Below are 22,676 nucleotides of genomic sequence, written 5' to 3'. Positions count from 1 at the left end.
AGAAGAGGCAACAAAGTATAACCCCCCCATACACATTATTATCCCCATAATCTGATTTTAAACAGCAATTATGTTTGTAAGTATTTTATGCTATTTAAAAAAAATAGTCACTACTATATGTAATTGCTTTTATGTTATATAAGTTTCTAATAGATAATGTAATCTCTGAGAAGTTATTTGGTTGACAGCCCTCAGTGACTTAGAAACAGGCTTCCTTACTGTGAAATCAGAAATAGTAATAATTGCCTATATTAAATGGAAATATTAAAGTTTAAACCATGAGAATCTTTGAATAATAATACATATGTGCATACAATTACAATGATTGTCTTAGATCAAAGTCCCTGGTTTGAGAAGAAGTTTGATTTGACATTTAGTAACTAAGCCTTTTTCCAAGATGCTGCCTTGACACAGCAAAGCTATATACATATCAGCTGTAGAGGACTTTGGCTTTTAAATGTTAAAAAGTAATAGGAGCAGATGGGTGCCTAAAATACACTTTTATAATAGGAATGAAAAACAGTTTAATAAATTCACATTCATTTTCTATTTGATTGTAAATATATAAAGAGTTTTTAGTTATGATGTGCTTGTCTCACGAAGTACGATTATCTAAATAAGCACTTTTTAAAAAGGAATTCCTTACTCAACTCTGTGCTTTCTGTAAAATACTGCAAAACGGTGTGCGTCTGCAAGTTAAAACCCTTATAGACAGCAGGCTAAAGCTAAACAGAATTTGATTGCAGACCTAACTACGTTTCTCTGTGTTTTGTCACCAGAAACATGTCATGCTAGAATGTGCTCAGGATTTTTTGAACAGTCCATGAAAGGTGACGGGGATGTTAATCTCCACTTCAGCCCTGGCAACTTCACTCAAGTCCTTGGCATTCAGAATCAGAAGATAAGCAGGCTTTTGTCCTGCCCCAGGGCTCACCACCACACTCAGAACTACACCTGTTAATGAGAAGTTAATAAGGCAGTGTTGAATTAAAAAAAAAAAAAAAAAAAGCCCAGAGCCATAGATTAAATATCATTGAAATAATACAGGAGACATTACACTCAGAAATAAAGAAAAACAGATGACCTGATAGCTTGTTCTGACTCTTCTGCCACCTGGCTGTGTGGCAACCATGAAAGTGAAAGTGTTAGTTGCTCAATCATGTCTGACTGTGACCCCATGGACTGTAGGCAGCCAGGTTCCTCTGTCCATGGAATTCTCCAAGCAAGAGTACTCTCCTGCATTGCAGGCAGATTCTCTACCGCCTGAGTCACCAACAAAGCCCATGGCAACCATGAGAGGGATGTTAAATTTTCAAGTCCCCTAGACTATAAGCTCCAGGAAGGGAGTGATAGTGTCTTTCTTGCCCACCATTGTATCCTGATAGCCTACCACAATGGTTAGAACACAGTAAATATTCATTGAATTCTTATTTAATGAATGTTTCTGTGTTTTTATTTGTGTCATAAGATTTAACACCTGCTCTACTTACTGCAAAAAATGTTGTGACAATCAAATGAAACATATATTAAAGATTTTCAAAACAGTAAGGTACATTATTTCTACAATTTCCAAGACCTAGCTTGGATGCTTACTTCCATCAAACAAAATAGGAACAAACTTTTTGCAGTTTTGACTGGATGCACTGCAAATGTAAAATCACTTAGTGTAAAACGGCTCTAAAACTCTTTATTCTATTCATTTCTCTGTGGTCTCCCATATTTTAATCCCAGAGAGTATCACCTACCCCGCTGTCCCAGCTTTGTAGTTGAGTGTATCTGAATTGCTGTTTTATAGACTGTTGCTCTGGATCCCCTTCTAGCCTCAGCTTACTAAAATGAAAAACTAGAACCAGAATCTCAAAGCCTCATTCTCTTGGATCAGTTAGAATATTCAGTTTCTCTCCTTAGAACCCTATTTCTTTTCAGAAATGTATTTGGACTGGAAAGGCAAAACCTAGATAGCATGCTGCTCCTTCTTCCTTCTCGCCTCCATCTAGAGCAGATACTGATATTCCATCGTGACACCCGATGGTGCTCTAAGCATTTTTCCAACAGTACCTAATGAAACCTGACCATAAGATAAAACTTATTTTCAAACACATTTACATTCTTTAGTGCTGTCCTATTCAATAGCAGGAAGGATTATTTCTGAACATTTGGAAATAATCAACATAACTCCTCTCCTAGTGAATTAACTATATGAACTCCAATGAGAAGAGAGGGTTCAGACACATCTATTACTCTCATTACCATCATCTTCCTCCAAGGCATCTGGGTGAGAAACAAAGATAGGTTCTGAGGGGTATGAATCAGGCTCTTGCCATACCCAGGTTTCTTTAGTTTTGACGTTCAGCTTACAGAGCTGCTTATAAGAAAGAAAAATTAGTCAATAAATTAGTCAGTCAATATGCTTTACTTGACTTACATATGATTCAAGTACTGTTCGAATATTAGGAAGAGGGATTAATTACCCTGTCTGGAACAAAGTGATTCAAGCCAAGTCCATACGCATATGTGTAAGGTTTCCCACCATACTTCTGGTAATTGATTTGAGGAAACTCAAATGCTACAAAATAAAATACACGCTTAGGAAAACTCAGTTACTCTCTCTGAGTGGAACATTTTGTTCTCTCACATGTGAAGTTTTTTCCTATACCATCTCACCTTGGCGAGGCCCTGAAAAGAGAACCTCAGGTTCCAGCCAGATGGTCTCGTCACTGCACAGAATTGCAGTGGCAGTTGTGTTGGGGAGTGTGACTAAATTCTTGCCTGTGTCAGCCTAAGAAAGAGGATAACAGAAACCTCAGTGAGCAAGGAATAAAAATCAAGCAGCTGTGAGAACAGTTTCTAAGTTTAGTTTCCTGAGTTCTTCATTTCTTAAGTCAACATGTAGAAGAATCAGTACAGAAAACTCTAGAAGGGCGAGACCAAGAACACAACTGGGAAAGCTGCCCATGTCCATGTCAGTCACTGACTGTGTATCACTGGGAAAGTCAGTGATATATAAAAGAAATATAACCTCGTAGGCCCTTAGTCTTCTCATCTGTGAAATGAGACTGACCTCAAAGAACATATAGGGCCCTGAGGATGTGGCTCTGGAAAAAGAAGTATTTTGCTTCACAGTAACAAAGACTTCAACCTCTAGGTATCCATACAATGTTTATCTCCTTTAAAGTTAGCTATATTTTGATTTTATTGGAAAAATATCATATCCTTATGTTGTCAAAAAAGAAAACAAATGAAAAAACTACTGGACCTGATGTTTTCTAAGATCTCTTGATACCGAAATTTCCCCCACGTCATTTTTCAGATTATATTATGAAAGGAATGAATATCATGAGCTCTTCAAAGAACATATGCATTTAGTTTTGCATTAAATACCCGAATACATGGTTTGTACTAGACTCTATTCTGGGCACTTGTGATATTTCAGAGAACAGAGTTCCTATTGTTATGAAGTTTACATTCTAATTTGGAAAACTATAAATACAGATAAAGTGTTTAGTATATCATGAATGTGGAGAGAAAAACAGAGCAGAATATGGGGGATCAGAAGTGTGACAGGTAAGTGATTTATAATTTTAGTAGGTAGTCAGGATGGGCTTCATTGATAAGGTGATATTTGGGGTAAAACTTGTATGAGATGAAGGAAGCAATGTAGATATCTGGGGAACAGCATTTAAGCAGAGAGAACAAATTGCAAACGCGTGAGGCAGGAGTGTTGTCAAGTGTGGTTGAAGAGCATTAAGGAGACCAGGTTGGCTGTGCTGAGCTGGGGGGAGAACACAGGAGAGGAAGGTAGAAGGGTATAATGGGGTCAGACTGGTTAGAGCCTGATGGGTCATTGTGAGGACTTGGGTTTTTCCTGTGAGCAAGAGATGAGCAGAAGAGTTTGCAAGGCTATCATTTATTTTTAAAAGAATCAGTCTGGCTGTTCTGTCAAGATCCCTTTAAGAATAGGGGATATGCAGGTGTGAAATCAGGGAAACCAGTCTGTCTTGTAGTAGTCTAGTCAAAAGAAAACAATGGTTCAAACTGGGCTAGTAGCACTGAAGTTAGTGAGGAATGGAAGGCAGAGCAGAGGATTTCCTGATAGGTAAGATACTGGATAGGGAACAGGCATGAAATTAAGTGAGAAGTCAAGGATGGCTCCAAGTTTTTGGGCCCAAATAGTTAAAAGTTGGAGTTGTCACAATAAAGATGGGAATTACTGAAGGAGGGATAAATTTTTTTGTAGGGGAAGAGAAGAAGTTTGAGTTTTGTCTTATTAAACTTGAGATATTTACTGAACATCAAAATAAAGACAGCATTGGCAATAACATATAAGAATCTTGAGTTAAGAGGAAGTTGGAAGTGGAAGTGCAGGTTGCTTTAAGGCATGAGTCTTTACAAAGGAGTGAAAGTACAAATAGAAGCAGGACAAAGGGCTGAGTCCTGGTGCCCTCCAACATTAAAGGGGCCACAAGACAGGAAAGAAGGGATAAATGAAGGGGCAAGAAGAGTCAAGAGAAGGATTTTATAAGAAGGCAAAATAACAGCATGATATGCATGAGTTAATGACAAATATATGACAGAGTGGGAGAGTTGTAGAATAATGTCCTGGAGTTGGTGAGGAAGGATGGGAAAGACTAGTTCTGAATAAGATGATGGATAATTCAGTATGAGTACAGATGCTGGTGGGTGGGTAGATGTGGTGGCAGGAGTCTACATTCTTTTCTGATTTCTTTCATTTGTTTCAGTAAAAGAGGAAACAGAGTCATTAATTGAGTATGAGTGTGGAGGTGGGATGTGTTAGAAGTTTGAGAGAGGAGGGTGTGAAATACTTAACTAGGAAAATGAAGTTGGGAAATGTTGCAGTAAGGTTTGTGGTCAATGGGCCAATTAACACAATTGTGTATTTTTAGCACTTAATTTGAGCCTTAGAGGTATAAGCATGGAGTGGGTGGAGAGTTGAATTTAACTAAGATTTATGACTTTGACAAATAAATTCTATAAAGTAAGAAAGTGGCAAGAGAAATGAGGATCTACTCAACGGGGTGATTACAATGATCATGAAATTTTACCTGAATAAGGAGGTAAGATAAGTCTTCAGAGGAGTGAGAGATGGTGAGCAGGTTCAATAGATTGGAGGTTCTGGTGGGAATTGTAATAGGGTTGGTAATCTTGAAAGGTAAGTCAGAATGTGTCCTGTATGAACCAAGGTTATGATAGAAGCACAGTCAAAGGTAATAGCAAGGTCAATTGTATGACTTGGGAAGTGAGTGGCTGAGTCAGAATGGAAGACAGATGGATCAGTGGAAGATGTCAAAGAACTGAGGCCAGGCTGTTGGAAGAATCATCTATGATGTGTATACTGAAATCACTGATTGTTGGAAGTAGATCAGGGAGGGGAGTGTGACACTGAGCCAAAAGAAGAGGGAGTGGTGATTAGTATGTGAAAACAATAATGAAGGGTTTTATATATATATATATATATATGTACACATACCACTTGGGTATATAATTAGTTGAAGTGAGATTTGAAATTGAAAGATTTTAAGGGTGGGCAGAAGGATCAGTGGTTTGGAAGCAGCAAAGTGGAACAAGTGTTCCAACTCCAGGCCCAGTGGTACAAGGGCTGGGGGAGAAACTGCTACTCCTGGAAACTGCTGCTGAAGAGACCAGTGTCCTAGAGAGTATCAGATTTTTTTGGTAAAAGAGATAAGATGGAAGGAACCTTCTGAGCAGAGGATGGATGGAATTTTTCTGGTGATGTACAATGAACTAAAAGGAAATAGTGAAAGATTTTCAGAATTGGGAAGAGAGAGGAGGTGAGGAATGGATCTTATAAGATTCCGTGAAGTGTGACCTCGAGGCTCTTCGTGGTGATGTTGGGAAGCAGAGAGCAGCATGTATGTATATATACATATTGATATATGACTACCTAAAGGTGGCAAAATAAAGAAAATTTTATATATGTCTCTCTCTCTCTCTCCATATAGAAGACCTGGAAATAACAATTGATCCAACATAGTGAGTCCTTATGATCTGTAGCATTGTATGAATTAAGAAAAAAAAATTAGTTCAAATGTTGATGTTGAACACATTACTTATGGGACTGTAACTTTAATGATTTTACTCTGTTGTATCTTATTTTTTTCTATTATTAAATTCAGGCTTTTTAATGTAAGAGATCTGTAACATCATCTTTGCTTTCCAAACCAGCACCTTCTTTTCACTCTCCCTCTCACTATTTTTTTTTTTTTAAACAGATGTGTTTATCCTCTGATACTGCAAACTCACGTCTGACAGTCTATCCTATTGCTATATCTGCATATACATAAAAGAACATACATACAAAGTTATTCCTTGTGACATTATCTGTTACAGTCAAAAAATTGAAATGACTCTTGCTCAGCAGTGAGGGACTGCAGCATATTGGTAAAAAAGAACACTGTGTGGTTGAAGAAAGTAAGATCTTCAATATATATTTTAAAATGAAAATAAGCAAGGAATAAAAATGTGGATATAGAAAGTTACTTTTTGTGTAAAAAGTGGGAATAATAATTCTATATGTTGACATTTTTTTATATTTTCATAAACAAACAAATGCAAAGGAAAGACATTAAAAGTTACACATAGAAGTGAAGAGGAATGGTATGGAATGGATGCAGACAGTGGTTGGAGTGACACTTTCAGTGCAAACTTTTTTAGATCATTTTGATTTTCTGACCAATTAAATGCACTGCCTATTCAAAAATAAGAAAGATATATTTAAAAATATCACCATTATTTCAATCACTAAACCTGAAGCTTTAGTCATCTTATACTCTTTCCCTTCCTTAGCCCCTCCTTCAATTTGTTTATCTCTTCTTTCTCTAATTTATGATCTAGTTTTCTCTTTATTGCCAAACTTTAAAAGTACAGGCTATAGTAATTGCTATCACATTGTCACTGTGGCTTGAAACCTGATTTCTGCCTCTCTCCCTATTCTCCTGGAGGTCACTAAATCTGGGTTTTGGCTCCTTTTTTTAGCTTCATTTTTTCCAGCTTGCCTATATGTAGCAGTGGACATCAATGAAACCCTCTCTTGCTTTGTCAATGTGGCATTTTCCTCTCTTAATTGTAACTAGGACCCTTTAGTGATTTTTTTTTCTTTCTTTTTATGATTCCTCTTTTCCTACCACTTTCTGTACATGGGTGTTTCCCCAACTTATGTGCTTGGCTATCTTTTCTTTCAACATTTTCTGGCTGTCAAGTTCCTCATTTTTTAAAATCAACAAATTTGTAAGTTTCTTTTAGAATACTTACTTCAAAGTATGAACTTTTGCTGCTAGCAATGTCTATCCTCATATATTTTATCATCATTTTAATGTCAATAACTATTAGCTCTAGATGATCAACAACATCTTCATGAAGATATCTGGTAGGCTTTCATGTGGAAGTGCAGGTCCTTGTGACACAAAGCAGGGTTAGAAGAAAAGAGCTAATAGTTATTGGCATTGAAATGATGATCAAATATATGAGGATAGACATTGCTAGCAAGAGAAGTTCATACTTCTTTGTTGTTGATGAGAATTATAATGAATATTATTTAACACTTAGTTTATGTGGGGGACTATATTCAGAGATTGATATATATCACCTCATTTATTGATCACAAAAATCCTGTATGGTGGATATAGATAAAGAAAATGAAATAAAAGTGTTAGTTACTCAGTTGTGTACAACTCTTTTGCGACCTCATGAACCGTAGCCTGTTGGGCTCCTTTGTCCGTGGGATTCTCCAGGCAAGAATAATGGAGTGGGTAGCCATTTCCTTCTCCAGGGTATTTTCCCAATCCAGGGGTTGAACTTGAGTCTCCTGCATTGCAGGCAAATTCTGAGCCACCAGGAAAGTCCATAAAGAAAGGGGATGTGAAAAGACTAAATGTCTTGCCCCAAATCACACACTAGAAAGCTGGAAGCCCCGGTCAACCTGGGTTTGTCTTCCAGTCAGCCCTTTTACTCATTATTACCCTTTCCTCCTAGTTCTACAGTTCATGTTTATCTCCAAATCTGCTCTGCCTATTGCAGTTCCTATTTCCAAAGGTATCAACACTCTAGACACATAGGATTTTGCATGTCTAAGACTTAATTCATTCTGCCATCCAGTCAAATGTAGGATCCTTTTTTATTCTAGCTGTAGGAACACTCACTTTTGTCTTTCTGTTGCTACTACCACTACACTTTTCTGGCACCTGAGTAATTTAAATTGTCTCCAGTCTCAGGTCCCTATCTTTCTCCTTCACTTCCAATACTACTTACACATGACACAGCCTTATTTTAGAAAATCAAAACAGCAAATGACCTAGTTATTATTTAGTCCCATTTATTTAGGTTTCAGAGCAGGCAACTGAACTTTGGGGTAACTTGCTCATTGAGAGACTTGCTCAGGGAGGCTGGACATTTAGCAGGAGAGACAACTAGAAGAGTCAGTACACTTGATACCCAGTTCACTAACTCTGAATATGTCTTTCTTCTACTCAAAATCCTTAATACCCTATGACCAGTCAAATAAAACACAAACATTTTAGCCTAGCCTAAAAGCCTTCAAAGATTACCAACCTATTGTTTTAAGTTATTTTCGCCCACTTATCCCACTGTTTTTGTTTATGTTCTAACCAGTTGGATTGCAATCAGTTTTTTGTTGTTTGTTTTTTAGCAATCAGTTTTAAAAGGATTTTGAAAAAAAAAAACCAGTTTTCACTTTGACTCTGTCATAACTGGATTTTGCTAAGTCATGAGCTTCAGTTTCACTTATAAAATGAGGGGAATTGAATTCGCTAATTTTTAAAGTCCCTTCCAGTTCAGAAATTTTGAGCCTTTATGTATAAACACACAGCAGGAGAAAAAATCCTGAGAAAGATGAAACATTCTTGTTATATCTGAAGTCTATGTAGAGGGTGTTTACCTTGTCAATATTCAAAGGAAGTACGTATCTCCTAACTTCAGGCTGAGGAGCCTTTCTGGCATTTTTTTTCACCTCTTCCCAGTTCTCACGTAAATTGGCTAAATATAAATAATTATAAACAAATTCAAATCTGCAAAAATAAGAAGTCAAATGTGAGGACAGACAATTAAAATAATTTTAGAGACATGATGCATGTCTTTTAAAAGCAGAAATGCCTGTCTCTTCTTTAGTCTTCAATCTAGAAACTCCTAAAGACTCAGGTATACTGGAACCACTTCTGCCCACTCTGGGTAGAGAAAAGAGTCCTGCTTCATGGATATGTTTAAATAACAGCAGCCTTTGAAACTTTCTGCTCTGTTTCTCTATCACCATTCTGTCTGTGTCTTTAGGGGCTACTGTCTCTTTTAGTGACTTGCTGTTCCGAAGAAAGTATGTCTATCTTTTTTTAAAAAAATCAAACCCAGAGTAGATGCAGTTTAAGGCTCCTCAAAGGATCTTGTTAAATTTGAGGGAAATTAAGTTTAAGTTCATTCATCAAGTCATAGAATCTTTTATTTTTAGGTCTGTTTCATGGACCTGAGCACTTTTCAATCATTAACCATGGTTGTGAGGTTCAGTTTGTGTTTCTGATTACCTAAACTCCCTACAGCTTTTTCAATCATATTTTGTGACTTAAGCATACTTTTAAAATATATAATTCAGATTAAATGTTGAAAGCAGTATCTCCGAAAAAAAAACAAACAAACAAACAAACAAACCTGATTTCCAGGACCAACTGGAGATGTAACATTTATTCATTCAATGTGCTCTCTTACCCTTTCCAGCAACAGAGATCCACAATCAGAAACTCATGGTCTTCATAGGTATTGATGTGATGAAAGAGGTTAAAAGGAGAGGTCCTGTATTTATTATTGATATACTTTTTTCTTTTTTTGTCAGCAATATGAAGCCAAACCTAAAAGTGAGAATATTTTGATGCATTTAAAAAGAAAAAAAGTATGCATTATGAAACACATATTCTTTGGAATCATAAACCTGACAAATAAATGTAAGACTTACCCCCATGGTTTCATTGGATTCAAAACAATCCATGTAATTGGCTCCCCAAAGACTCCATGAAGAAAGAAACTTGAACAGATTAATTTTGACTGGTGTCTCCACAAAAACAATATAGTTGGGAGTCAAACCAAAACTGTTCAGAAACAGAAATAAACTTGTGAGTGGGAAGGGTTGATGCTCAAACCACAGAGAAATATGTACACATGAGGTATGCTCAGTTATATGAATCAACAGTGCCTACATGAAATTAATTACATTTAAATTTAGGTTTCTGCAAGAAAATGTCATGATCAGGACTGGTATCAAAGGTAGGCAAAGCAGATCTTTAAACTTGAGTTTTCCTGAAGATTCATAGCAGGCCTTCGAGTTACCTATGGACGTAAGATGGCTTGAATCGGTCACTGCAGGGGAATTGTACAACGATCTCTGACTTGCTTATTGGATCTTCCTTGTCTGAAATAAAGTGGTTTTAAAAGGCTGTGGAACAGCCTCTTTTTTTAAATACAAAGCATTTAGAACAGCTTATGCGAGCAAAAAGAAATACATTTTCAGATCTTGATTTTTTAAAGAGTTTATTTCCATTTTCTCAGTCACTGGCATTTCTGAGGGAAATTTCATGTGGAGCTGCAATCACCCAGGAAAATCCAAATAGCAGCAGATTTGGAAAGTGCACTCAAACAGTGTGTGGTAGATAGAGTATAGTGGAGTCACATCTTACTAACTGGAGGTGGGTTCTAAGTCAAGGGAGTAAGGCAAAACTTTAGTATGGTCAAAGTGACTTTTACAATCTCTTAAATTAGCCGTAAAGTTATGGAATATGTGGTTTTGTTGTTTGTGGGTGCTAAGTCCCTTCAGTCATGTCCGATTTTGTGCAGTCCTATGGACTGTAGCCCATAAAGCTCCTCTGTCCATGGGATTATCCAGGCAAGAATACTGGAGTGGGTTGTCAGACCCAGGGATCGAACCCCTGTCTCTTATGTCTCCTGCATTGGCATATACCACTAGCACCACCTGAGAAGCCCTTTTGGTGTCAATAGCCCTATACAATAATTCTTAAGCACATTAAAGTTTATTTGCTACTAAGGCAGTGTCTTTAAACCTTAGTGTACACCAGAAATACATAAAGAGTTTCTGAAAATACTGAGCATGGGCCCACCCTCAGAGTTACTCATTCAGTCTACCTTAGGTGGGGCTTGAGATTTGTATTTCTAACAGGTTTCCAGGTGATGCTGCTGGTCCAGGATCTAAACTTCACAAATTATACTAAGCAAAAACTAAATAAAAATCCATATATACTCAAATAATTCTATTAACAAGATCAATATCAAATTTCTGACAATGAATGGAGGATGAATGAAGAATTCTAAAGAGTACTCTTCTGTTTTAGCATTCTTTCTCTATAGTCTACATATGAGTTAAAAGGTTTTGTTTGGGAATTAAATACATATAAAATACTAAATACACTTTCATATACATACATATGTTTGTTTGAAAACTTAATTTTGTCTGGCACATGGATAAATGCTCAATAACTATTTGCTTGATTTGAATCTAAATTTTATATGATCGAAGTCACATATACACTATATCTTTGAAACACTGTAGAACAGAACATGGCCACATGCTTTTTGTATTTGCAATTTGTTATTTCCTACTATGGTGCTATTAGGTATTTGTTCCCTTGTAGGGTGAGGATGAGGATAGTTTTCTGAAAATCTGAAAGTAATTTAACAGTCCGTATAGTGCAGTCCTCATATTTCTGATCTGACATCTTGTATTTCCAGTAATTTTCTTACATTATAGATACTTGTTTTAGAAGAGTCAAAGTGGTAAACTGACCTGCTTGTAGTGGTGGGATCTTTACAATATTGTAGGCAATTGAAAAATTTTTCCCAAAGCAATTACCAATGTTGTAAACAGTCCCATCATTTTCAATGTGGGGGTGAGCAGTGGCTCCATTGACTGAGACATAGTTGCAAAGGTCAACCTATGGAAAGAAAAGAGATATCACCCATGTTAAGAGAAAAACTGTATTGCATCTTTGGTCCCTCAGTCTGACCTCACCACGACCATCTGCACCTTCACCCTAAGTGCACTTTCTCTTCTTTCTATCCCTCTGGGGTCCTACTTTCTTTCAAACCTGTGGAAGTTCCAACTTTAGTGCAGAGCTCTTCTCTGACCCCCACATTGACCCTTCATGCCTTTGAAATCTTTAAATTCTCTCTGACTGTGTTCTTCTGTTGATGTAGACCATGCATTGCTCTGGTTGGTTATTTTCCTTTTGTATATACAAGCTGTCCTCAAACAGTGATAAATTTTAATCCTGAAACGTCTTTACATTTTCCTTATTGAATTACATTGAACTGCATGTTGATAGTTATTAATTTTCATTTTACAAAAATACAAATTTTGTATGATACAACCTAAATACCAAATCCAGTGTCTTACATGTAGATGAATTTGGAACTGAAATAAACCTCAGAATTCTAGTATAGAAAGTCTTAACCTAAATAGACTTCAGGGGAACCATGAATTCCTGGAATTAATGGAAACTTCTGAAGACAGGATTCAGTACTTTAGTTGAATTTGGATTCTCATAAAAAATTCAAAACCATAAATCTATCACAAATCTCTCAGTTTACATAAGGAGAACTTGAGGAATCATAGAGGTCAAGTGACTTGTCAAAAGATGCAGAGTACTAGAATTTCTGCTTGGGACCTACTCGGTAAAGATTTATTGAATAAATAATCCATGATTATATATTTATCTAATCAAAGTTCTTTCTCTTTGATTAAGAGAATATGTTTTAAAGCTTAGGGAGTTTTTAGCACTCATTTAAATATTAGGCAAGACATTCATTCATTCAGTCATTTGTCAAGTACTCATTGGGCTTCTATTATATGCCAGATGCTGTGTCAGTGTCTAGGAAAACAGAGATAGTCCTTACTTTTGAAAATTTCAGTATTGATTGACAGTATCCAATACTGTAGCCACATGTAGCAATTTAAATGTAAGTTAATCATAATTAGATAGAACTTCAAATTCAGTTCCTCAGTCACATTAGCCACATCCATGTATTCAACAGCACTTGGACAATGTAGATATAGAAATGTTGTCTACAAAGTTCCATTGACAGCACTGTACTAGACAACTGATTGGTTCAAGACTGAGAAATGAGTACAGCAGGGCTGTCTGCTATCACCCTATATGCTGAGTATATCATGAGAAATACCAGGCTGATAAGTTACAAGCCGGAATTAAGATAGGTGGGAGAAACATCAACAACCTCAGATATGTGGATGATACCACTATAATGGTGGAAAGCAAAGAGGGACTAGAAAGCCTGTTGATGAGGGTGAAAGAGGAGAGTGAAAGAGCCAACTTAAGACTAAATATTAAAAAAAACTAAGATCATGGCATCTGGCCCCATTACTGCATGGCAAATAGAAGGGGAAAAGGTGGAAGTAGTGACGGATTTCTTCTTCTTGGGCTCCAAAATCACTGCAGACCATGACTATAGCCATGAAATCAGAAGATAATTGCTTCATGGCAGGAAAGAGATGACAGGCCTAGACAGTGTGTTGAAAAGCAGAAATGTGATTCTGCTGACAAAGGTCCGTATAGTCAAGGCTATGGTCTTCCCGGTGGTCACATACGGTTGTGAGAGCTGGACCATAAAGAAGGCAGAATGCCAAAGAATTGATGCCTTCAAACTGTGGTTTTGGAGAAGACTCCTGAAAGTCCTTTGGACAGCAAGGAGATCAAACCAGTCAATCTTAAGGGAGATCAACCCTGAATACTCACTGGAAGGACTGGTGCTGAAGCTGAAGCTCCAGTATTTTGCTTATCTGACATGAACAGATGACTCATTGGACAAGTCCCTGATTCTGGGAAAGATTGAGGGCAGAAGAGGGTGTCAGAGGATGAGATGGCTGGATAGCATCACTGATACAATGAACATGAACTTGGGCAAACTCTGGGGGATGGTGATGACAGGGAGGCCTGGCATGCTGCAGTCCATGGGGTTGTAAAGAGTCAGACATGACTGGGTGACTGAACAACAACACTAGAACGATGAGCTGGAATAAGTGTAGTAAGTGCAAAACCATATCTGTAAAGAAAAGCCATTTAACCCAAACTGGGAGATTAGGTAGGGCTTCCCAAGGGCGATGACTCCAACTCATGTTGAAAGATGAGTAAAAGTCAGTCAGATGCAGGATAACAATGTGTTCCAGGAAGCAGGAACCTTACTGTAAAGGCATAGAGTTGTAAATAGTGAATGCTGCTTGGGGAAGTCTAGTCATTCAGTATGGCTGTGGTGAGGAGCACACATGGAGAAGGAGAAATAAAAGTGGGCCAGCCACAAAGGTCTGTGTTTTAACTTTATCTTGGAAACTGTGGAATAGCACATTTATACTTGCATTTTAGAAAAAAATTGCTTCTACTGAATTAAGGAAGCTGTATTTAAGGGAATCAGTCTGGAGGCAAAGGTACTTGTTAGCAGGCTATTTCAGTCATGGTAAACAAATAAACAAACAAAAAAAACCCTCAAATTTTTAAAACTACATTTTTATATGAAGTTAGGGTATAGTGCTGCTCACAATGAAACCTGACTCCTAATAAAGTCTATTCCGGAGCCATACCATGAACTTCACACTTCCAATTAAATTACCATGGCAATCTGATACACTGTCAAAGTCAAAAGAGTAGTTTAGAAACTTAGTTTCAGAACTTCTGTAAATGATCTACACACACACACTCATATGTGGTTACAAACATACATCTAAACCAAGAAAAAAAGCTGCTGAGAATATGTTAAACCTTAGTAAACAGTCTGTGGGATTATAAATCAGCCTGTAGTATTGAGACCCAGTGTTGTGACTACTTTCCTTTCTATTCCTATTACACTCAGTTTCTCCTTTTGGTCTTCGGTTCCACCAACTGGTCTCCTAGTTCTTTTGCCCTCCCATACAGCTTATGCATAGCTTCCAGATTAAATAACCTAAAGCTTTGCTTATACCACTTCTCTGAACAAAAACTTTCAGTAGTTTACCATCAACCAAACAACTTATTCAAAATTTTTGTCAATTATTCAAACTTCTGGTTTCACTCTACCCTTGACATGCCATGCTTTGAACATTAGTTTGCACCTAGAAGTGCTATTATCCCCTAGTGGGGAAGTGGAAATGTTGGGGAGCATTTGGGGTTTGTGCAATGATTGAGGACATGTCTGGTGTTTAGTGGGTGAGACCAGGGATGTCAAACCTCTTCAATAGGTGAGACAGTCCCCATAATGATGAAGTGCCACTGGCCCAATGCCAATGCCACCTCCATTGAGAAATACTGCAATTCTAGCCCCCAAAATTATTCTTTATTCTCCAGTTTCCCACCTATATTCATTTGGTCATGGTACTTCTTATATCTGAAATGCTCTTTTCCCAAATTCAATGAAGTTTTGCCTTCCCTCTAATTTCTAACTCAAATACGATACTTTTAAACCTTCCTTGATCTGCCCCACTTCACACACCTCAACACTGCTAGAAGTAATCTTTATATGCACTTCCATAGAAGGTTTCCTTCTGTGAAAGGACTTACTATATTCTGTGTTCTATTATAGTTAAGTAATATATTAATTGATTTCTCCACCTAGCTGTTAAGTGTTCTGAAAGCAAGAATGATGCCTTGAAAACACTGGGATGACCCAGAGGGATGGTATGGGGAGGGAGGTAGGAGGGGGGTTCAGGATGGGGAACATGTGCACACCCGTGGCAGATTCATGTTGATGTATGGCAAAACCAATACAATATTGTAAAGTAATTAGCCTCCAATTAAAATAAATAAATTTATATTAAAAATAAAATAAAATAATTAAAAATAAATTCACAAAGCAAAAAAAAAAAAAAAGAAAACAGCTGCAACTTAATAAACATTGGTTGAAAATGTAGATCTGTCTTACTGAATGCTGCACTGAGACTGCCTCATATCTCAGCAAAATGTATCACTTTCTAATATTGCTCATGTGTTTCTTTATGCTTTTTCATTTAAGGTATGGCTTTTATTTCTAACAAGAAGTTCTATAAGAAGATGTAAAATTGATGCAACACACTTTCTTAGAACCATGAATTTAATCTTTTCAATATTAAATGTGCCAGTTTCATGCTAGCCTATAAAAACCATGAAGAGCAGGGACTGTGTTGTCTTACTCACTGGTGTATCTTTTGCATCTAGCATACATTCTGGTACATGGAAGGGACTTAATACTTGTGTCACAAATAAATATGTTAGGTATTTTATACAGTTTTCCTCTAATTAACACAATAAATATTTAAAATTTCACAGATGAGAAGAAAAGTCTGCCTTATGTCACATAGCTAGTAGTTGATGACAAAGCAGGGATTTGAAACTTAATCTATCTGGCTCTCATATTCTTCCAAACAAAATGTATAGTGTACTTAATTCTAAGGTACAAATTCTAAATTCCTAAGCAATATCTTTTGAGCACTGTGTCCTACCTGCTTAATTGTTTCCAAGGTCTCAGGATTAATCTTTGTAATGAAGTTGGTCTCTGTGCAGGCATAGTAATCTTCCCCCACTGGGTAGATATTAACAAGGGCATTGTCAGTAACCTCCACTCCTCGGAAGTAAGAAAAAAACCTGTAGAAGCAAATGGATTTTTTAGTCCAGTAACTTTCAAGCCATGAGAGAAAAATGGCTAATGTAAAATGTCTTTAATAACATGCAGTTGGGTTTCAGAAACCTGGAAAATATATTCTTGCAGGGATCTGGGAAAGCACAGGTGCCAAATTCTGTTATGACGATCCTTTTCTCAGTCATTGCCCGTACGTAAGCATCAGTGCGGATGAACCTGAAGGACATTGAGACATGGGAAAAGTCACAGAGAAGGGGAATTAGTGTAGTCCCTGGGGAGCATAGAAGGTCATTCATGTGCCCTTATCAAGAATCATAAATTCACAACATGAAGAATGAAGAGTTAAGTCACTTTCTTGGGGGTAACTGAAGGAGAAGAAGACAATGTGCCATGAGCTTCAACTACAAACTTCACAGTGACAGATGAGGAAATCAAGGCTCAGAGAAGCTGATGATTGGCATATATAGCCTGAGCCAGAAAATATGACTTTTCCACATAATATTATGCAGCCCCATGGATAGTTCAAATTGGGCCTCTGACTTCCTGTAGCCTATGACTCACCAGCCTACACTGAGCAGGGAGGTATAGAACATGGTGTGCTGAATTAGATTTCCTTCAATCTTACTTATATTCCTCTAGTGTTTTTCTTTAATTTAAAATTTTATTTTGCTACTTTTAAAAGTAGATATTTTTGAATCCAGTCTCTTACACAGGCAGACCTCCTCAACCATATCCCAGACTAGACAGCATACGTTGCCTAGGGTTTCTCATGTGGAGAGCCAATTAAAATTTGATTTTGTACTTTTGTGAAGAGGAAAAAGTACCAAGGTCTTTAGAAGGCATATAAAGGCTTTCTCTGACCTCCAAAATAAGCTTTCATAGCTAAATTTTTGCTTGACCTGATCTGTTTCTCTTCTAAAACAGTCCAAGTTATCCCAACTACTTCAAGACTCCATTTATTCTTGCTTTTGATGTCTCTTCAGAATGCCTGAAATCTGTGGTGATCAACAAAGCCACTAACAGGCCTGAATATTAAAACATAAAACAAAGTATTTATTGTGGTGCTAATGAGTCTTTGTAATGAAGTTGGAGTGATGGCTTAGGGCCTCAAGCCTTTTAGCAACCATCTCCTGTTTTTAGAAAACTTATTCCTGGTATTATTATGACATATTTGGTCCTTGCCTGCTCTGTGACACCCCCTCCCTCCTTCCCATTGGCCTTTCTGATTATAAAAAAGGAAAGAAATCAAGCAATCCATGGTCTAATAATAATAAAATGACTATTATTATTATTAAATGCTTCTGATGGACTAAGCACTGTGTTCTCATTTTATCCTTGCAATAAACTCTGAAGTAAATTCTTTTACTTCTCCCATTTTTATAGATGACAAAACAAAGAAGTAGAAGTTAACAACTTGCCAAAGGGCACCCACCTAGGCAAATGGTATCTAGGGCATATAGGATTTGATGCCAGGCATGTCAGAGCCCAAAGCCCTAGTTCTTTGCTGTTTCTTTATCCTGTCCTATAGGTCCCAGGTGTCCATGCAGACTCATGGCCCAGGAGGATTCTGAATGGAGGTGAATATAAAGTCTCCTCTTGGGTTCAGGAGGTTAAAAAGTACATGCAAGGAGGAGCTGAGCTAGGCCCCAACCCTAGGAAGGGGAGTGGAACCTAGTGTTCTTTACCTTCTGTGGTATGTGACATGTCCTTCTTTAAAGTCAAACTTGTGTAGGAGGGCTTGCCCATCAAACAGGTGGTAAAATGGTTCCGATCCAACCTCAAAGAGTCCTGGCCCACATCGAAGGAGACTGCCGGTTAGCCAGAGGGGGATCCTGCCTGTGAAGAAAGCGAGACACAGAATCTTGTTTCTTATACCTGCTCTGCTCACCCCTGGTAAGGAGCAGTAATTATATAAGCCATCTGGATGGGCAGCCTTTTACTTCTAAAGCTGGCAGTGATTTCCATTCCCAGCTCTTACGTGGGGTAGCTCTCAGCAAATGCCTGCTGGCTGACTCTCTTTTTTCTAGGGGACCAATGGTGGGAAATGTGGCAGCATCTCTGAGTTTAAACAAAAGGTTGGAAGGAGACAGGGAATAACATCTGGAATGGAAAGGGATTCTCCATCTAACAGATTTTCCCAGCTACCAATACATTTGCATTTTTACCATCTTACTTTTAAGAAAAATTTTCAAATTTTTTGATACAGGAGGAATGGATTAGAAGTAGAGATCAAGATACTAAAAAAAAGATGTGTCAATAGAACAAACCACTTCTGTGAAACAATAGGATACTGGCTTTTAAAATATAGAGCTAAATTCCTTTGAGAATATGGCTATTGTCCAGATAAAGGTCACCTTGCTGTAGCAGAAAGTACACAGGGCTGTCAGAGACCTGAATTCTGGTTCAGGATTTGCTGTGTGCTATCTCTGGGCCTCAGTGTCCTTCTCTGCAAAATGAGGGACACACAATAAAGGTTTTAAGGCCATTCAGTCTAAACAGGTTGTGCCCTTTGGTCCTTTGAAAGTATAGCATATGGCAGTATTTGTTTAATCCTTGTCAACTCTCCAACCCGAAATGTATTATTTCATACAGCTCAGTTTCAGCAGTCCACTTTATACAGATTTATATTTCTGATAAAAATTTGAAAAGAAGACATGGCTCAGCTAAAAGACACACCATTAATTTGATTGCTAGCATCTAGACTGTTAACATCAGAATCTAGTTGAGAAAGAGCATTGGGTTCATCTTTTCTATTTTCCAGAAGAGGCAATTGGGAGGAGACAGTTTAAAGATGACAAAGGTATAGTCCCAGTAGTTAAGGAATTCCAGTTAGGTAGCATTTTTAAAATATATATTTTAGAAAAGTAAAGAAAAGGGGAAATGGGTTCTTGGTATAAAAAGCCCAAATCTCCAGATTCCTCTCTTTGTAGCCCACAGGGGTACCTATGCTGAGAGATGCCAATGAATAAGGAGACAGCAAAGAGAGATGGCTTTCTCGACAAAAAAGAGAAGATGGCTTCAAGAAAGCTGAGACCAACCTGTAACATGGGCTGTGAGCGGTGAGGATAGTTCCTCCACAGTTTCAAACAGTTTCTTGTAACCACCAGCTGGATGTTCAACTCTGAAATGGTGGAATATGAGGAAGAAGTTCATGTGGAATCTCAGGGAATCCATGGAGACAGAGGCAGAGCTCCAGGAGAAAAGATGTCCTCTACTCAATGCTGGTGTGTACTGCCAGTCTAGCTGGAGCTGGGAGTACAGTGTTTTGGGAGGAGATGTGGTGGTGGTAGAAACCGGGGAAAGATGGCAGAATGTATCACGTTGGCAAAGGGGCCCAGGTTGGTTTTTCTCCTTTGATGACAAGGAAATTCCCTTTTAATATTACAGTTGACTTGCCTTCTGCAGTTTTCCCATATTTCTGAGGACAAGTCAATAAATCCCATTATCATTGTCACTTCTCTTCCTGACCAAGTCCTTCCCACAGAATTATCCTACCATGTCAGTACCCTTAGCTTACTGCATTATTCATTCTCTTGACTCCCAGACAGTTGCATTCCTCTCCCTCTTATGAACTGGGAGACCACAGGTTTTGGGGTCAATACCTCATCCTTTGCTATTCATGCATATTATATCATCTCTTCCCACTGTCTTATTTTGTCACCAATCTCCAAGAGCTTCACTACATTTTAAAAGTAGTCAGACAAGAATATTTAGGTCATATATACATATATATATTTTTTAATGTTCTTCCTTCTCACTTTGGCTCATATAACTTCTTAGAGTGAGAGCTCTGACAAGACTGCCTAATTTAGGCAGTTATCTTTTATTAAGCATTTACTATGTGCCACATACCATCAAAAGGAATTTCTATGCTCTTCATTCATTTAAATATCACAGCACCAAAATGAGGTAAGTACTACTTATCCTATATATGGAAAAGCCTAGACTTTAAAAAGTAATTTGCCTAAGATAACACAGTTAGGAAATGACTGGAAAAGAAGTGGAACCCAGGTCTGCCTCATTGAATCTTCATGCTCACTACTGCTTCCAAGGACCATTCCAAGCCATAAAAATCCCACTGTAACTTAGATCTTCCTTCTAGATATTTGCTTCAATATGTATATAGGAGGAAACAAACTCTCCCACCAAGACCCAAGGCTTTCCTTAAATGGATCATCAGTTGTCTTCAGGAGTTCTTGAAATAGCTCATTTACCATCAACACACTAAGGCATTAATAAAAAAAATCTCCCAGAGATACTTACTGGCTGGACATTTTCTCTCAGTAGAGGATTGAGAGTTCTGGCACCAACTGTGGACTGAGGAAGCAAGTCCTCAGCCAGGGGCCTTTATATGCCTTCTAAATCCCCTGAAAGGAGCGATGGCTTTGGGAACCTGTTCCCACCCTCCTCAGCTGAGAGAGGGAAAACAGAAGTGGCTTTCAGCACTCAGATACTTCTGATACTTGAGCATTAATTTGGGCTGGCTGCTCGCTTAATTGTTTTTTGGCCATCTTCCAGAGACCTCAATCCTTCCCAAAGAGAACAAGAAGTGGATTAGAAAGAAAGGAGTTGTGTGGTAGTGGCTAGCATCAGGCCTGAACTGATCCATGTCACCCCACGGGAACCTGGCATCCTTCTCTGGTGCCCACTTCCCTCTTCTTCTATGCCCTCGTCTTTATCCTCATTCACTATTCTTTCAATTACTTATTTTTGAAAATATCTGTTACTCATTGTCTATGGAGCAGGCATGGATAAGCTATTTCTGTCTTCACAGATCTTGTATCTCTACAAGAATGACAAGAAACTAACAAGCTATTCTATAAAATTTTATCAGTGCTATGATTGGAGAAGTATGGAGTGTTATAGAAGCACACTGCAGTACCTCTCACCCTCTTTGGTCACCTTTTTGATCCCTTTCAGGGCCCATTTCTGACCAGGCTGAGGAATTCAGCTGTGTTCTTTTGATGTGCTGCAGATGAACCCCTTTTGATATCCTTGCTTGTCACTAAAGCTTGCCTGAACTCCACGTCACCTTCCTATTCCTTGGTACATGTGCTGCACTCAGAAAGTAAATAGCAATATTCCATTCATATTTCCACACTCTTTTCATTAAGCCTCAATAGTTTGTCAGCACAAATGTGGTACTATCCAAAGGGGTCCCCAGGAACATACAAGATATATGCTATACCAGCTGATAACTTTAACATTTTTAAGAAACTCATTAACTTATTAACCTGTTAAACTCATTAAACTATTTAACTCATTTAAATATTAATAAGTGGTTAGGCTACTTATCCTCAAGATCTTCAACAAATCTATAAAGCAGTATATCTGAGCACTCTCCAAGATAGGTGACAAAACCTTACTTTCCCAGCATGTTTTGCAGTTAAGATTCAGGCATGTGACCTGGACTCCATCAATCAGAGGCAAGGGCAAAAGTCTTAGTGGTAGCACCCAGTGCCCAAGATCAGGGGTATCTCTATTCATCCAAGGCATCATGGTGTGGAACCATTCTACAGTGGGGCCTGGAGCATCATCACTGGCCTGGTAGTCTCCAAGTCTCATTTTTTAGCTATCCTGGAGATTCTATTAGCTATCTAGTATTTAAAATTTGTGTGTGCAGCTTTGATTAACTAGAGGTAGTTTTACTATTTATAACTAAGAATTCTGTATCTAGAAAATAATGATAATATAGGATACTATAGTATCACATAGAATGAACATCTGTATTAATGTATGGAGAATTTTTGAGAACGTATCTAAGATGAGATAGGAAGAATATATAAGCACTAGCCAGTCAAAGCGCAGGGAGAAGAAAGTTTAGGAACAGTCTGGAGGAATTTACAAAAGTCTGGAAGTGAGCAAGATTTGGAAAAATGGCAAGAGATGAAGTTAGACTAGAGATAATCATAGGCCAGATTTTGCGGAGCCCTGTGAACTATGAAAAGAAATTGAGACGATTCTTTAGTTACTGCGTTATAGTTTTCGTGTTTTTTTCTCACCCGGGAGTCGCCGCTTTGGGAAATCAATTAATC

At 37.9% G+C, this 22,676-nt stretch overlaps 1 protein-coding gene across 1 annotated transcript; it reads right to left on the bottom strand.

The window, feature by feature from the left end:
- Positions 1 to 802: 802 nt before the first annotated feature.
- Positions 803 to 20,915, bottom strand: RPE65 (retinoid isomerohydrolase RPE65). The gene is made up of 14 exons (XM_005906391.2): positions 20,905 to 20,915; positions 19,680 to 19,762; positions 18,327 to 18,477; positions 16,750 to 16,857; positions 16,505 to 16,646; positions 11,831 to 11,978; positions 10,363 to 10,444; positions 9,992 to 10,124; positions 9,748 to 9,887; positions 8,933 to 9,062; positions 2,665 to 2,779; positions 2,472 to 2,566; positions 2,251 to 2,362; positions 803 to 954 (listed from the first exon to the last, which is right to left on the bottom strand). Exons 1-14 carry the CDS (start codon positions 20,913 to 20,915, stop codon positions 803 to 805), a joined length of 1,602 nt encoding a protein of 533 aa, XP_005906453.1.
- Between the last annotated feature and the right edge of the window lie 1,761 nt (positions 20,916 to 22,676).

Source organism: Bos mutus, chromosome 3 (assembly GCF_027580195.1).
Source record: "Bos mutus isolate GX-2022 chromosome 3, NWIPB_WYAK_1.1, whole genome shotgun sequence".
Classification (NCBI taxonomy): Eukaryota; Metazoa; Chordata; class Mammalia; order Artiodactyla; family Bovidae; genus Bos; species Bos mutus.
The sequence above is the reverse complement of the archived record's forward strand: the minus strand, read 5'-3'. Positions and strand labels throughout refer to the sequence as shown.

Coding starts and splice junctions, on each gene's coding strand:
- RPE65 (XM_005906391.2), bottom strand. Junction 9,888..9,991: donor AATCCAATGAAACCATGGGG/GTAAGTCTTACA, acceptor TCTCACTTTTAG/GTTTGGCTTCATATTGCTGA. Junction 2,567..2,664: donor CTTTTCAGGGCCTCGCCAAG/GTGAGATGGTAT, acceptor TTTATTTTGTAG/CATTTGAGTTTCCTCAAATC.